At 33.3% G+C, this 10,786-nt stretch overlaps 1 protein-coding gene and 1 long non-coding RNA gene across 16 annotated transcripts; one reads left to right on the top strand and one right to left on the bottom strand.

The window, feature by feature from the left end:
* Positions 1-876: 876 nt before the first annotated feature.
* LOC111901413 (uncharacterized) lies at positions 877-6,810 on the top strand. Of its 15 annotated transcripts, XR_006188389.2 has the most exons (9): positions 877-1,155; positions 1,298-1,489; positions 1,611-1,696; positions 1,791-1,881; positions 2,159-2,204; positions 2,712-3,524; positions 4,079-4,170; positions 4,279-6,368; positions 6,438-6,810. It is a non-coding gene; the product is annotated as an uncharacterized LOC111901413 (long non-coding RNA). The 15 variants fall into 15 exon arrangements; XR_006188390.2 differs by having other exon boundaries at positions 1,611-2,204; positions 2,712-2,958; positions 3,428-3,524; positions 4,076-4,170; XR_006188386.2 differs by having other exon boundaries at positions 1,611-1,881; positions 2,807-3,524.
* Positions 6,811-7,087: 277 nt separating this feature from the next.
* On the bottom strand, positions 7,088-9,283 carry LOC128132440 (uncharacterized). Its single transcript, XM_052769014.1, has 4 exons — positions 8,879-9,283; positions 8,301-8,780; positions 7,974-8,223; positions 7,088-7,899 (listed from the first exon to the last, which is right to left on the bottom strand). Exons 1-4 carry the CDS (start codon positions 9,281-9,283, stop codon positions 7,088-7,090), a joined length of 1,947 nt encoding a protein of 648 aa, XP_052624974.1.
* Positions 9,284-10,786: the final 1,503 nt, after the last annotated feature.

Genomic DNA, 10,786 nt, shown 5'->3' on the forward strand with positions numbered 1-10,786 from the left:
TGGACTTTATTACACGGTTTTAATCTTATGAATCATTGTATTTAAGGTAGCACGTGAGCCCTTGGTCTAGTTGTGAATTATGTTTTGTTCACATCAATTATCATTTATCACGAAAATGACATTTCAGCATTCCGTATCCTAAATTTGCATTCTCATTCGGCTCCCTAGACCAGACAACCACACTTTATCCAAGTGTTATTCAATTTTATATGAAAAAATAACCAAGACATTTTTTTCTATAGTACTCTTATGTATATAACTAAGGAACAAAAGACATTTTAACAATCATTATCTGAAATTCATGTAGCAAACATTCTTTTATATATATATATATATATATATATATATATATATATATATATATATATATATATATATATATATATATATATATATATATATATATATATATATATATATATGGTTAGGTTATTTTGTTTTCACTATCTATTGTGTGCATGTATGATTGATTATGGACCAATCATTTTAGTTATTTTAAGAAAATAATTATTGCATATTACAGGTTGAAGATATAATGGATATTAATTACATCTTCAGTATTTAATATGCATTAATTACTTTCTTAAAATAACTAAAATGATTAGTCCAGAATTAATCATGCACACAATAGATAGTGAAAACATTTAAACCTAACTATATATATATATATATATATATATATATATATATATATATATATATTAAAGATGACCATCTTTATGAATAGTGCACATCTTGGTTTTTTGACAAAATTGGTCGATAAGTTTTCATATTTTTAGTGGTTCAGATTTTTGGTACTAAAGTTTGTGATATTGGCAAGTTGGTCTCTTAAATCATTAACAGTAGTGTATAGATAAGGATGGAGTTGATACGTGTCATTCCATAGGTGGAGACTTGTGATAATATATTTCACCTTCTGGAACCTTTCACCGCCTCATCTCCTTCTCTACTTTTCTTCTTCATCTCTAGCTTCATGGATTCGAGGTCCCCACCGCCGAAGACACGACAGCCGCCACAGTCGGTATGGCCCAACCTGACCTCACCTCCGGATTTCGGTTCAGTAGATATATTTCGGCCTTCCGCAATCCATTTGCTTCCCTCTCATCCCACCTCCACCGTTGCCTACCTCCGTTAGGGTTCACCATCTAATCTCAGGTATGATCTTCAGGCAGGTGTTTTAGATAATGGTTTGGATTGATGTCTACTTCCATTTGGGTATAACGATGTCCAACCTCAGCCTTAATTTTTTGCTTTCGTTCTCTTATCTATAATTTTTATTTTTTTATTTTTTTTTCAGCAACTTCCATTACCTGTGTACACTTCTTGCTGGCCACCACCACTGTCGTCTTCCAATTGAACAACCACGACCACCACCTGTGTACACTTCTATGTGTTGTGATCGAAGTCTCGCTTCTGCTTCTTCTTCTTTTGTTGATGAAATCGAAGCTAATCATTGTTTTTGCTATGTTTTGCTTTCGCTATTCTTCAGGTCAGATCAAACTCCATTAATTGTGTTAAGATTTGTAATCTTTATTTTGTATGCAAATTCGATTGCCATTTACTGAAGTTTTTGGAACCTGTTTTTTCGTCGTTGGCATCCATGAGGTTAGAGGGAGCGTAAATGGTGGATGGATGTTGGAGCGGTAGTCGGCAGGTGGGTGGCATCCTTGATATTGCAGAATGATCGACCAAGGGGGTGTTTTTTTATTTTGATTTTGTTTTTCTTTGCTTTGTTTTGACTGAAAATCAGTGGAGTCTTGATGGGTTTTGGGTTTGATTGTTCTTGACAGAAAAGGAGCCCAACATAATTTCAATAGGTGTTTACAAGTTACCTGCTATTTCACTCTGCAACCCAACTGCTCAATGAAATGCTTCAATCAGGTTATGTTAATTATTGATGGATGACCGACATTATTTAATGTAATTTATGTTTCAGATTAATCACTAAGATTTTGAATGGTAAGTTATTATATCTGTTAACGATAACTTTTCATATGCATGACTTGGATTCGTGATTAAAGATAGAAACCCATCATGTATAGAGTTAAGGAGATTTTCAATGAATTGGAATATAAGTGATATTGTTTGCAATTTTGCCATTTATGTTTGTTATTCCAATTATCAGTTGAATTGGATTCTTTTGTTTTTTTCTCTGCAGCGTAAACTAAAACTGGCAAATTATTCATTTTCAATTTTCACTTGGGGTAAGTTTTGTTATGGTTCTTATCAAAGTTTATTTGAAAATATCCAAGCAATTCGTTCCCAATTGCTTTAATGAAATATAAATGTTTAAAAGTTGAAATCAATGATCATTATGTTTTGCAATTCCTTTCCTGCAAAATAAATCAGTACATTGACATATATCTTTCATCTCAAATATTGAAATGTGGATTATATGCTCAGAGCACTCTGTTTTGTAATTCCTTTCTTGAAAAACAATAAATCGGTTTAGTGGCACATATCATTCATCTCAAACATGGATTCTATGCTTTCTAAGGGCTTGCATTATCTTTGTAATCTTTGATAAATTTAATGTAATACAAAACAAACATTATTTGCAATTGGCCCAATTTCATTACAATTACTTTTCTTATGGCCCAAATGTTATTTTTTCTCATTCTCTTGATAACAAAATTACTTTAAGATTTTTTTTTGGCCCATGACTATTTCTTCTTTACTTATGATTGTGGCGGCCTATGGTAACCTGTCAGGTGGGATGATATGCTTATCTTCTTTCCCCATTACCAAATTTGATTTGTCAGGTGCTGAATACGTTTCACTTCTAAATCCGATAGTTTTGATGCAGATCGGACATATTATTTAATGTTTAGAATAGATCCTCTACAAAAAGGAACCATATTATGAGAAGTTTCTTCAATCCACGCTTCCAATGGTTTAGTTATTTTCGATTGAAGAATTATATAGGATGGATGCTCTACTGTGAAAATAAGCATAAAGGTCAAAATGGTCTATTTATGGAATATGTCAAACTTATAACTTAAATTTCTTAAAAATGGTCTTTTTTATTTAAAGTCACCTTATAACTTCAATTTCTTCAAAAATTTCCTTTTTAGAATTATGTTACCATCATACATCTTTATTATTTTTATAACAAACATTCCACTGTCGACATGGGAAGGCTTATCTGTTTGACAAGGTGTAAGTGTTCTTATTTTATGTTTTAACCTTTTGGATCTAATTAAAATGTCCATACATATTAGAGTCGGATTGAGATGGAAGGTTGATAAACTGAGCCAAATTAAATCTCAGAAAATCATTATCATACCACTTAACTGAAATTCCTTAGCTCAACCATATGAAATAAGGAAAATTCGAATTTCAACTGTACAATTTTTCGCTTATTTACTACATGAAAACCTTCCAATTTAAGTCAACATGCTCTAATTAAAATGTTCCAATTTTGCAGATTTTTTTGATCAATGAATATTACAGGCTGTCATATCCATTCACCAGCTAACAACATATATGCAAATTTCACATTCAATCGAATACTTAAAAACACGGTAAATGACATTTTTTTAATATCTATTCTTCACATTATACAAAAGTTGGACCATTTTGCCCCTGTTCATAATGAATGCAATAACTACTTCGAGAGGACAAAAATGTATGGGAAGGTGATTGAAGCAGGCGACAAAAAATGTTTCGTTAAAACAAAAAACAAGAACAAAGGAACAATAGCAAAAGATTTATGTTTGGGTTTGTTAAGAGTTTTTGTATTTGTTGAATTTACAATTTTAGAATGTCACTTTTTTGCTGATTACCATCACCGGTCTAGGCATCCATTCAGCTACTGTTGTTACAATTTATAGTAAATAATCACACTGCAGGAATCTCTTTTGTCTGGTAGGCAACCACCCACTCAGTAAAATGTTTATCCTTTTTTTCTAATAGGTCAACTCAAATGTTGATTTTCACTTCACCATGTAATAGATATTCATGGTTTGATATTAATTTTTTGTTTGTATATTCAGGGAAATATGTCAAACCGGTGTAGCAAACTAAATCTTAATAAATATTATTATATTTGTAATAATTCTGTTTTTTGGTGTAGCAGGTGGGCCCAACAACATGAGATTGGATATATGCTTATGAACATCTTTTAGGGGCTTGGAACCAGTGGCTTCACAATGCCAAACAATTCAAATGGTAATTAACGTATTTACCTATTATTTAATTTGTCAAAATCATCATTCATATCTCACAAATAAACAAACTTATATATTTTTCATTTTTTATAAATAAAATAAAAAACAGTGCCTCCGGAAGAATTGTATGCTACACAGCTGGCACAACTACAAGAAATGGGATTCTTTGACACACGTGAGAATCGTCAAGCACTGACAGCCACCGTAGGTAATGTTCACGCCGCATCTGAGAGTTTATTTGGAATTCTTGGTTAATGTCAGATATGGAATATTGATTAAGTAATTAATGTCTTTTGGTTTATCATTTAAATGTAATGTCACATTTTGGTGTATGATTTATATGGATGTTTTTTCCTAGAGGAAGAAGAACAATGTATTTGCAAACTTGCAGGTAAGGCATTACATGAAATTGTTCTTCCTTTTATTGTCTGCAATTGTGTCCGTTTGTATCTTTCTACATTTGTTTTTTGGTTGGAACATCTTTTTTCCATGTGCATTCGTAATACTTTGATTACACATATTTCCCTATTTGTTGATCGTAATTGTTGAGGTCGGTGATGCAGTTTTTAAGGTGTTTTATATTTCAGGAGATACACATCTTGGTAGTGAATAGTAACGGAAAAAATTGTCGCATCCGACCCCCGCAACCCGGGATCCCCACCTAGTTTAGAATATAAACCCCATCATTTCATTATATACTTATAAAGCTAGCATTTTTTCTTTCACCACATTCATTTGAAACTCCCATTCATTTTTCCTTTCACCACATTCATTTGAAACTCCCATGACTTTTCAATTTCTTTCTAATAATGATTATAAGTTGGTTAATGAGATTAAATAAATATAAAACCTAAAGTGTAATCAAATATAAACTAAATTTCAATATTAAAAGAATATATTTTCTTTTACTTATAATATTATGTTTTTAACTTTTAACATATTATACTTAATTTATTATGTCTAATATGTTGTTGTATGTAAACCATTATCATTTTAAAGCTACTACTTTTGAACAATTTGTATAAAATACTTAAATTGTTAATTTAAATATAACCTTACAGGATCAACTTAAATATAAATTTTAGTTCAACTTAAACAACATAAAGAATATTTTATAAATAGTTAAAAGTGATAAATTGTAGTGTCTTTCTAATAATGATTATAAGTTGGTTAATAAGGTTAAATAATTATCAAACCTAAAATGTAATCATAAATAAACTAAATTTCAATATTAAAATAATAATTTTACTTCTACTTATAAAGTTATGTCTTTAACTTTTAACATATTATACCTAATTTATTAGATTTAATATGTTGTTGTATGTAAACCATTATCAATTTAAAGCTACAAATTTTGAACAGTTTGGACAAAATACTTAAGTTGTTAATTTAAATATAACATTACATGGTCAACTTCAATATAAATTTCAGTTCCACTTAAAAAACCCAAAGAATATTTTGTGAATAGTTAAAAATGATAAATTGTAGTGCTAAATGCAAAAACTAAATTGTAATATCATTTTAACAAAAATATTTCCTAAAGATATTTTTATAATCGTTAAAAGTTTTCAAATAAATAGCTTAAAATAACTTACAATAATAATAGTTAAAAATAACTATATATAAATGATTATATTGTTACCTTTAAAATAAAATAAAAAAAATGTTTGAAGATTTAAATAATTACAATGATAAAGATTAAAATGTTAAGCAAATAAATTTTAGAAAATTAATTAATAATAACTACAACTATAAATGACATTAAACTATATATTATAGTTTATTTTATGACAAAATTGCAAGTTTGGTCCTTGTGGTATGTCAAAAACTGGATGTTTGGTCCAAAAAGTTTTGGGGTTGCACTGGTGGTCCAAAAGCTTTGATTTGTTGTGGAATTGGTCCAAAGGCTTAACAGCCGTCTACCCCCTCCGTCTATGTGAGGGTATTTTTGTCAATTCATGCCCATTCCTTTGATATCTTATTAAATTAAACCCCCAAACGTCTACTCTCCTTATTAATAGATCGAACGTGTGTTTCATCTTTTCCCTAAATCGATATCTTCTCCTGCTAAAATCAAAATCGTGTCTTCCAAACTCAAAATCAACAATGGTTAGGTGTTTCTGTGGTCAAATGGTGATAGTGCGAACGACTTGGACTGATAAGAACCCTGGTCGACGTTTTTGGGGATGCCCTAAAGAGGTTAGTATTCATGTGGTTGGTTATGAAGATTTTTCACTGATCACTCAATTCCTTCTTATATTTTGCTAGGATTCGACATGTGGGTTTGTGGGATGGATCAACCCTCAAATGTGTGAACGATCAAAATCAATAATACCTGGGTTGCTGAGATCAATCAACAAGCTAAAGACTGAAGTTGGAAAATTGAAGGAAGAAAATCAAATGTTCAAGTATGATATTGGAAAAATAAAGGAAGAAAAATCAAAACTAAAGTTGTACCTGATATGTAGCTGGGTTTTTTTTGGGTTTGTTTTTTTTTCTGATGAAGTAGTTCGTCCATGTTTTAGTGGTTTATTTTGTGGTAGATTTGGGAAAATTGCTATGTTTGTGAATGTACTCTTTTGGACATGCAAGTGAATGTATTGTTATGGTTAGTGGGTAATGAAGTTATTTGTTTCAAACATCCAAATATTTTGGTTCTACTAGACATAGCAGTGATGGGACAAACTGTTAATGCTTAACATAACCTAATAGTAACATAAAGATGCTAAAAAGTAAAGGACAATGATGCATAAACAAAAGAACATCCAAAGTTAATAACCACTGTTTGCACATACCAAATTCTTGTTACATGACCAAAAAAACATCATTCTAAACGGAGGGTAAAGTTGTCCAAAAAACATCAAAACCATAAAACAGACACCCAAAAGAACAACACAATGGTTCCCAAAAGTAACACATTACATAGTCTTAATCCAACAAGACAACACATCAATTTCCTCCTTGCCCCTTACATGCTCTTGCATTATGTCCCTTGTTTTTACACTTGCTACAAGTGACAGTAATGAACTTCCTTGTGAGTTTTCCACTTCCCCTGGACCATGACCATCTATACCACTAGCACCAATTGTTTGACTTTGACTTTGAGTTTGGCTCTGACTTTGAGCCTGACTTTGAGATTTTTCCTCCATGGATCTTTGCCTCTTCTTCTTGGGCCTACCAGGCTGATTACGATGTGGAGGAGGGCTGATCTTTATTGGACAATCACTAACAGGCCACATGATACGACCTTTGATTGGTTCTACCTTGGAGGAATAAGCCTCTTTCCAGGTTTCAAGCCAATGCACCTTGTGTACATAAGTGTAAAGTTCACCCACATCCTCACCATTGTCAGCTTTATCAAATAGGACTGCAATCACATGCCTACAAGGAATTCCTGTTAATTCCCATTTCCTACAGTTGCATACCCTTTGACCCATGTCAACAACATGTTGATCTTGCCATGGTCCTTGTACTTCATACTTGTCTGAGGAATTCCACCTGGCTATGTAGTTAGAAGCATTTGTTGTCTTTGTTTCCATGATCTTTGTTGCTGTTGGAGTCAATGGACCTGCATACTTCTGTTGAACCTTTATCACATTGCAAATCCTCTTCATCATGTACTCCCGAATGTACTCTAAGCATATGATTATTAGTTTATCCTTACCTTCTATCAGTTTACTGTTAAACACTTCACATAGGTTATTTAAAAGCATGTCTGTGATTGGTCTACCTGCAAGACAATTGTAATTTAGAACAGCATACAACAAATTTGTGTAACTTAGCACTGAATTGAGAGTTGTCTACCTGTGAAATGGCTTCTAGCCCAGTGTTGTGGTGGGATCTTCTTCAACCATTCATAAGCTTCTATGTCATATTCACTAAACTCTTTCATCAAATGATTGAATTCTTGCACTGTTGTGGCTTTGGCACAGTTCCATAACTTTTCTTTGTACTCAGTAGTTCTCCATCTCTTCCTCATGTTTTCATAGATATGTCTAAGATAGAATCTGTGTTCAGCAACTGGGAACAACTGTGCAATGGCTGGAAATAAGCCCTACAAAGTCATTAAAATGTGGTTAGTATAATACAAGTGTAATAAGAAAACTAAAATACATCAAGGAAATCTATTACCTTTTGTCTATCACTTATGAAAGTGAAGTTTGAAAGTTGTGACAGGTCCAAATCATATCCCAGGTACTCTAGAAACCATTTCCAACTTTGTGTGTTCTCAGACTCAACAATGGCGTATGCCAATGGGTATATACCATTGTTAGAATCTAAGCCAACTGCAGTCAAGATCTGCCCTGGGTAAGATCCTTTCATGAAGTCCCCATCTAAACCAATAAAATCCCTTAAGCATGCTTTGAACCCCTTTTTCATTCCACCCAAGCAAATATAAATTCTCTGAAAACATCTTGAAGTTGCATTTACAAGATTTGGTTGTGGAACCAGTTCCAGTTTCACAGTTGTGTCAGGATTTGTGGACTGCAACTCTAATATGTAATCTCTCAGCACATCATATTGTTTTGTGTAGTCTCCCATCACATGTTTTTTGGCATCTGCTATAGCCCTAAATACCTTGTCTTTGGAGAAGCTCACCTGATATCTTTTCTGAAGTAGTTCTTGTACAGCTTTGATTGGCACAGTTGGTTAGATTCCACTAGATCCATAATCTGTTTAGAGATGAAGTTTGTTGTGGCCGTTCTTACCTTTCTTGTATTGAGACATGAATGCTCAGGTTGGTAGGTTTTCACACACCAACTTTCTTCCTCACTTTTCCTAGATGCTTGTAAAACCCACTGACAAGACAGTTCAGTACTTGTCTTTGTCTTTTTACTTTTGCCTTTACTTTTCTTCCCAGTGGTAGGTCCATCCACTTGCCTCTCATTGAATACTACTTTTCCTTTGCATGTGGCCCGCAACCTAAGTTTATCATTTTTCTTAATAAAAAGATTCTTCCTGGTTTCCAAGGCATGATGGGCAATTTTGTCTTTCAACTCTTTTTTACTTTTATATTTTTGTCCTATACGAAATGTTGGTTTATGAACTTCTCCTAAAGAACACCTTTTTTCCTTACCTAATTCTTTAATAACCTGTCTTCTCTTCTTGCCCATCTCAGAATCATCATCTGTTGAATCTCATTCATCATTGTCAATAACATCCAACTCCATATCTTCATGCTCCTGATTTCTATCTTTCTCCATGCTATTCCTTAGTGTTTTCTCAAAAAACTCTGCTTCAGTGTCAATGCTCATGTGGAAATCCCTCATATCCACTTCAACTTCAGGAATGATATTCTCCTCATCCACCTAATCACTATCCTCACTATCCTCACTGTCATTTTCCTCATCACAGTGACTACCCTCTCCCATATCAGATATGCTCCCATCTTCTCCATCAGATTTGCTCCCATTGTCATGCTCCATTTCAGTCTCCATGTAATCATCCATGTTGTTGTCTATGTAATTATCCATGTAATTATCCAAGTTATCTTCCATGGCAGCCTCATGTCCATGATCCAGTTCCACTTCATCTTGTACATTTTTTTCTACTTCTACTTGTGCATGTTCTTCTACTTCATCTTGAACATGTTCTTCCACTTCTACTTGTACATGTTCATGAACATCTGCATTTGATTGTAATATCTTTTGACACAAACCAATATCAAATTTTGTAGCTGCCTCCATAAAGTCATTGGCAATAAGCTCTTTTTGTCTATCATGAACCACGACATGTAATGGTTGTACCTCAACCTCAACAGGGGATGATCTAGGTGGGCTTGGTAAATCTTGTACCTCAGCTGTGTGGTTTTCATTGTCATCATTTTCATCTATTTCATCCATTTTTACAATAGTTACCTTCTTAACAGGTTTAGGATTCATAAAGTAGGTAAGTAACTTTGTCTCACCATGTTCAGTATATACCCTCATGATTTTGTGATCACACACATATTGGGAAAAAGTTCGTAAATCATCATCATTGCCTAAGGGTTTAAGACCAAAGTGGAAGTCTCCACCAGGCACAAGGAAGTGATAGTAAATCATAGGAGGAACACCGTACCTGAACCCTTTCATGATAGCATCCAACTCATGAACTGAAAACGTGTCTATATCCACCATGTCAACATAGTTCACACTTCCGTCAATGTATTGAACATCAGGAAACTTGGTGAACTCACCTCCATGGTATAGCTTGATGGTAAATAATGTTGGGTGGCCATCTTCAAACCAACAACAAAAATAAGTTCAGAAGCATGATTTCACATACAAAACATGTAATGTACAGAGAAATTACAAAATCCTTGCCATAAGCCACCTTTGCGTTGAACGGTTTGTCTAAGAGCCTTATATTCCACATTGGTATGTTCATACACTGAAATAACACCGATCACAATAAAAAACTCAACTTGGAGGTTAGGGCTTTTGGGTAACGAATGAAGATGAAAGTGACAAGAGAGTCAATCGACGAAATGCACAGAGGATTTGGCGGTAGGTATCAATTAATTAGGATGATGAGGTTTAATTTAATAAGATATCAAAGGAATGGGCGTGAATTGACAAAAATACCCTCACACAGACGGAGGGGGTAGACGGCTGTTAAGCCTTTGGACCAATTCC

Source organism: Lactuca sativa, chromosome 2, assembly GCF_002870075.4.
Source record: "Lactuca sativa cultivar Salinas chromosome 2, Lsat_Salinas_v11, whole genome shotgun sequence".
Lineage (NCBI taxonomy): Eukaryota > Viridiplantae > Streptophyta > Magnoliopsida > Asterales > Asteraceae > Lactuca > Lactuca sativa.

What these genes read in the sequence shown, in the direction of transcription:
- LOC128132440 (XM_052769014.1), bottom strand. Translation starts at nt 9,283, where the DNA reads ATGGGCAAGAAGAGAAGACAGGTTATTAAAGAATTAGGTAAGGAAAAA. An exon ending in CATGTCTCAATACAAGAAAG is followed by an intron (nt 8,781 to 8,878) that starts GTAAGAACGGCC and finishes GAACTACTTCAG; the next exon opens with AAAAGATATCAGGTGAGCTT. An exon ending in GGCTAGAAGCCATTTCACAG is followed by an intron (nt 7,900 to 7,973) that starts GTAGACAACTCT and finishes ATTGTCTTGCAG; the next exon opens with GTAGACCAATCACAGACATG.